Consider the following 4,746-nt stretch of genomic DNA (forward strand, 5'->3'; position numbering starts at 1 on the left):
GCTTGCTAACAATCTGGGTCTGAAAATGAGGTAAACGGGGGAATTCTGTGTTCTTTTTAAAATCATTAACTTCTGTGACAATAGCAAGGTTTGATTTCCAGCACACTACCCCCAATGAGGTATAACATCACCTTGATGTAACATGCCATCATGCTATGCCTATTTTGTTGCTACTTTCTGATGGTGAGTGTCAAATTGATCTGGTCTTGGTTGATAGAAAGTGTGGATGAATTTTGACTTAATATAATGTGCGTACACGTGGATACAGAAGTATGTATGCAAACAAACATGCACACGCATATATACGGATGCACAGGTCATGATGCATCAACCGGAGTTCACACACAGTCACTTCATGTCTCTAAAATCAGTCAAGGGATATAAATTCCACTAACCCTTGTGATTGAGGTTGTTCTTACGATTGTACGCCGTTGCTTTTTTGGCTTACCCATATCGTATTCATCATCATCCATATCCTGAAAAATGCAAACATAAAATCACCGTCCTGAGTTTTGCAAGATGCAGTGCATCAAATATTTTTCTTACCAAGTGTAATCTCACTTTTCCCTTTCAACATCACGACTAGACTGACACCATCGCAGCTTGGAATGTAAGATGGAACGTTCAGGCAGTTTGTACATATTGCTGGCATACATTTTGAAATGTGCTGTGAAACCACAGTCTGATGCTTATAGATATTTTCAATCAACCTGTTCAGAGATGTCATGACACACCTCTGGAGCAGGTTGGACTGGAACCCGTGCCTTTTGGCCCAGAGGTAGGAAGACTATCACTGCACCACAACACCACTTTCCTGATGCTTATGTTCTTAACATGTGACCACATTTGAGTTTGATTACACTTAGCTAAATTTCTTGATTAATTTTGAGTTTACTATAGGACTATAAGGAATAGAAATAATTTGATATTTTCTTTAAAGGGCAATCACAAAGGTGATGGGCTTTACATTTCAATAGTGATATTTGAGGTTGGAGATGCCAATACTGGGAATGGAACAATTTTGATTTTAGTATCGCACTAGACATTTTCCAGGATGTAGTGTAATAATGGCTTCTCTGATCAGCACCAAACTTAAATGGCAATGCTTGTCACACTTGCAGCCAGCTTTTGTCTTGTACGTTTACTTCACACACAGCTTCCAATTTAATCAATGTGCTTTCAATATGTTAAGCATTAGTAGGATTACAGTACACATAAATTATACCTCACAATCTGTGTAATATTGCCTACCTAGTGGGAACCTGTGCCATGTCATGATCTGCTTGCAGTAACTTTATGCACAACTCTTAAAAACCCAGCCAAGAGATGGCCTTCAGCTTAACAGTCTGCGGTATATGTGAACTTGGGGTCCTAGGGTTGAAAGATATGCATGCAAGCCCACATCCCAAGATCATCGTCAGGTCAGTTTAAAAAAGCATGCTATCCCCAAACGTTGCACAACTTTTTAAAAAAAATTACAACTAACCAATCAGAAACCAAGCTGTAAACGTTACTCATAAGTGCCCTGTCCATGAAAGTCAGTTACTGTGAAGCACAACCCAAGTCAGCTCTTGTTACTTCCCACACCTGCTATTCCATTGCCGTATTGTTGCCCTGCTCTACACTGTTCCTGCAAAGCCCTTAATGAATAAATCTTGCTCAGCTCATTCTAGCATGCCTTTAAAAAGCACCTATCCTGCCACACTCCTAATCCAGTACCTACCATTTTGACCCAAGTAGAAAGATTTGTGAACATTTCCAGTGTTACGTACTTGTCCTTGGACTGCATCGTCACTTGCTTCCTGCTCAGATGAAAAACTTTCATACTCCTCCTCTGAGTAATTATCTATGAAATAACAAAGATGCCTTAAACTAAGTTTGTGGCTCACACATATATAACAGAACTGACAATGAGAAATACAGGACAGTCTAATAAATTAAGCTCTTCATGGGCTATCTGGTTTAAGCCAAATCATAGAATCCCTACCATGGAAGCAGGCCGTTCAGCCCATCGAGTCCACACCGACTCTCCGAAGAGCATCCCACACAGACCCACTCCCTTACCCTATCCCTGTAATTCCGATGGCCAAACCAACGAACCTGAACATCTTTGGACTATGGAAAACCAGAGCACCCAGAGGAAACCCACACAGACATGGGGAAAATGTACAAACTCCATACAGACATTCACCTGAGTATGGAATTGAACCCAGGTCGCTAGCACTGTGAGACAGCACTGCTAACCACTGGGCCACTGTGCTCCCTACATAGATAGTCGGGGGAACGAGGGCAATCACACTGAGCTGGGCAACAGGGAAGGCGTACTGGAGGAGAAAGGGAAGGTTAACTCTGTGAAGAGGTTGAAATGAATTAGGAGATAATTGGTGATTATGATTCAGAACTGTTTCAGTACTGTGGTTATTGGAGAGTTGGGAGACGGGGTGGTGGGGGGAGTCAAATTGGAAAAATCCAAATATCGTGTTCCACCAAAGATGGATTCAGATTTGGGAGGTCGCAGCAAGCTGAAGGACTTTTGACAGGAAATGGCTGTTGGAAATTAGTTGGTAGACTGCAAGGAAAGTACAGTGTCTATGTTTTAGGATGGTTTTATATAGAAGGGCACAGTACCTGTGAGGCAATCATTTACAGAGCCAGCTAGCATGATGGCCAAGAATGGATGTTGGGTGGTTAATAGCTTACTGTCACTAAATTTAAGGTGGGTAAAATGAACAACATGAGCTCAACGATATGCACTGGAGCAAAATTGGTGAGGAATAATAAAATGACACAACAGCAGTGAGCCAGAGGGAACTTTGGGAAAGGTTTCCATGGTAAGGGAAAGTAGAAGTGCACCAAATGCACAAGAGCAGTTGATTTTAATTTTAGTGACAAAGAGGTTCGTCAATTTCAAGTGCTTACTGAAGGTCAGAGAGCTATGGGAAAGCTTTATGCCCATAATACTGCATTGAGCTTTAGATTGTTCAACAGTGACAGATTAAATAATTTGACCACCTCTGCACATTAAAATAAAAATTTTCCCACTCTGTGCTACTGAAGAGAAGATGCAGATGTGAGAAACTGAACGAAAATGAAATGTCCAATAGCACAATCGCAGACACTGCTAATCACAATTCGGGGTCCATCTGGAGGGTATTTTGAGCTGGATGGTATTGGAGTGCGTCACTGACAGTGGTAATAATGGCATAATGTAAAATAATGGGATTTAAGGGAGTCTTCGAGAGAATCCGATTGTACAGCAATTATCACAGTTATCACAAGAATTTCCTTTATGGAGCAGTCGTGGCAAAACACTAAATAAATCTAGTGTACCTTTGTAAACTAAGACAGCATCTATTATTAGTATATTTGAATGTAATTCAATTAACATTAGTACTAATTGCTATGGTGACATCATCAAAAAAATCATGTTCTAAAATCAGGACTCAACCCCACCTGTTGATTTTATTTTCTGACTAGGCTGCATTGAACTGTCCTCATGATCAATTGGCTGGCTGGACAGCGCAAAGATCCAGATTTCAGCCACTTTTACTGCAGCTTGCTTGAGGTTACTGAGCAGCGTGAGGATCTGGCCACCTTCCGTTGGATGCTGCATTACCTGCATTACATGAAGAGAACAAGAGTTAGCATCGTTAACCCTTATAAATAAAATAGTTGTTTCTGCTGGTTTATTCATATTTGATCAGGTATAAAAAATTTCCGGCATTCTAGGGAGAAAACTCTCCTGATTTTTCTTCTAATTATTTTTCACAGTTCTAATGGTTTCTGCCTTGGTGATACTATTATCATTCTGCTGAGTTGGTCGACATATCGGGACCATTTTAACCTTGTGCAGGAACTAGAAAGGTAACATGAGCAATAGTGAATTGGCAGCCATTTTACATCTACACTTTTTTTGCTTTGACTGATGCTGGTCAATGGAAACAATAATTAGTAGAGATCTAAAATGGGCTGCCAACTCACTACTAATCATTTTATTTTACTGCATCAAGTAAAAATGACCTTGGGATCAAGGATCAGAATGATACCAAAAGGCTGCCTCAGTTTGATTCCTTCTCCCTCTGTCTCACCTCCGCCATATTGATCGACCCAACTGCCAGAGTTTTGTATCCCAGAATGGTCCTGTTCTTGTACCGTTTTCGTCTCTGAAGCATGATTTGTAGCTTGTTGCCTTCTCTTTTGAGAAAGTGAGGGTACTGTTGAAAAGAAAAGCCATAAATTGTAGAGGAGCATCAAAGCGAATGGGTTCTCCAACCAGAAATTCCCACGAAAGCCCCATTGTGCTGGAGCCCGCAAAAAGCAAACAAAATAGTTGATAACTCAATTGAATTCCAATGGCTCTCCTCATGAACCTTTTCCCTTGTTTCTTTCCCTTTGCAGATTAAAAGCTGGTGAAACAGACTTCCCATGAAATTGGCAGGGGTGACACTGTCTGAGAAAGAATTCAGTGGGGAGAGGGTGCACATGATGCACAGGAAAAGGGATCAAAAAATGAAATGTCACTGTTCATTCCCATGAGAACTAGTGCGTGTTAAAACAGGATTACAGTATCTACAAATCTGATGATAGATTATCCTCAGATCCTCAGCAAAGTACAAGGCACCCTATCAGAGATTTTCCAGTAATTTCTGTTCTTGTTCCTTGCCTCCACCATTGTGCCCAGAAGTCTGATTTGAATTTGGATTAAGATGAGAAAAAGAAATGTATATCCGTTCCAAATTTACTTCC

At 40.7% G+C, this 4,746-nt stretch overlaps 1 protein-coding gene across 1 annotated transcript; it reads right to left on the reverse strand.

Annotated features, from left to right (window-relative positions):
* Positions 1 to 371: 371 nt before the first annotated feature.
* On the reverse strand, positions 372 to 4,217 carry LOC125483784 (phosphofurin acidic cluster sorting protein 2-like). The gene is made up of 4 exons (XM_048600462.1): positions 4,089 to 4,217; positions 3,454 to 3,616; positions 1,773 to 1,846; positions 372 to 476 (listed from the first exon to the last, which is right to left on the reverse strand). The coding sequence occupies exons 1-4, from the start codon at positions 4,170 to 4,172 to the stop codon at positions 372 to 374; spliced, it is 426 nt and encodes a 141-aa protein (XP_048456419.1). The 5' UTR covers positions 4,173 to 4,217.
* Between the last annotated feature and the right edge of the window lie 529 nt (positions 4,218 to 4,746).

This window comes from Rhincodon typus, chromosome 8 (assembly GCF_021869965.1).
Source record: "Rhincodon typus isolate 14 chromosome 8, sRhiTyp1.1, whole genome shotgun sequence".
Classification (NCBI taxonomy): Eukaryota; Metazoa; Chordata; class Chondrichthyes; order Orectolobiformes; family Rhincodontidae; genus Rhincodon; species Rhincodon typus.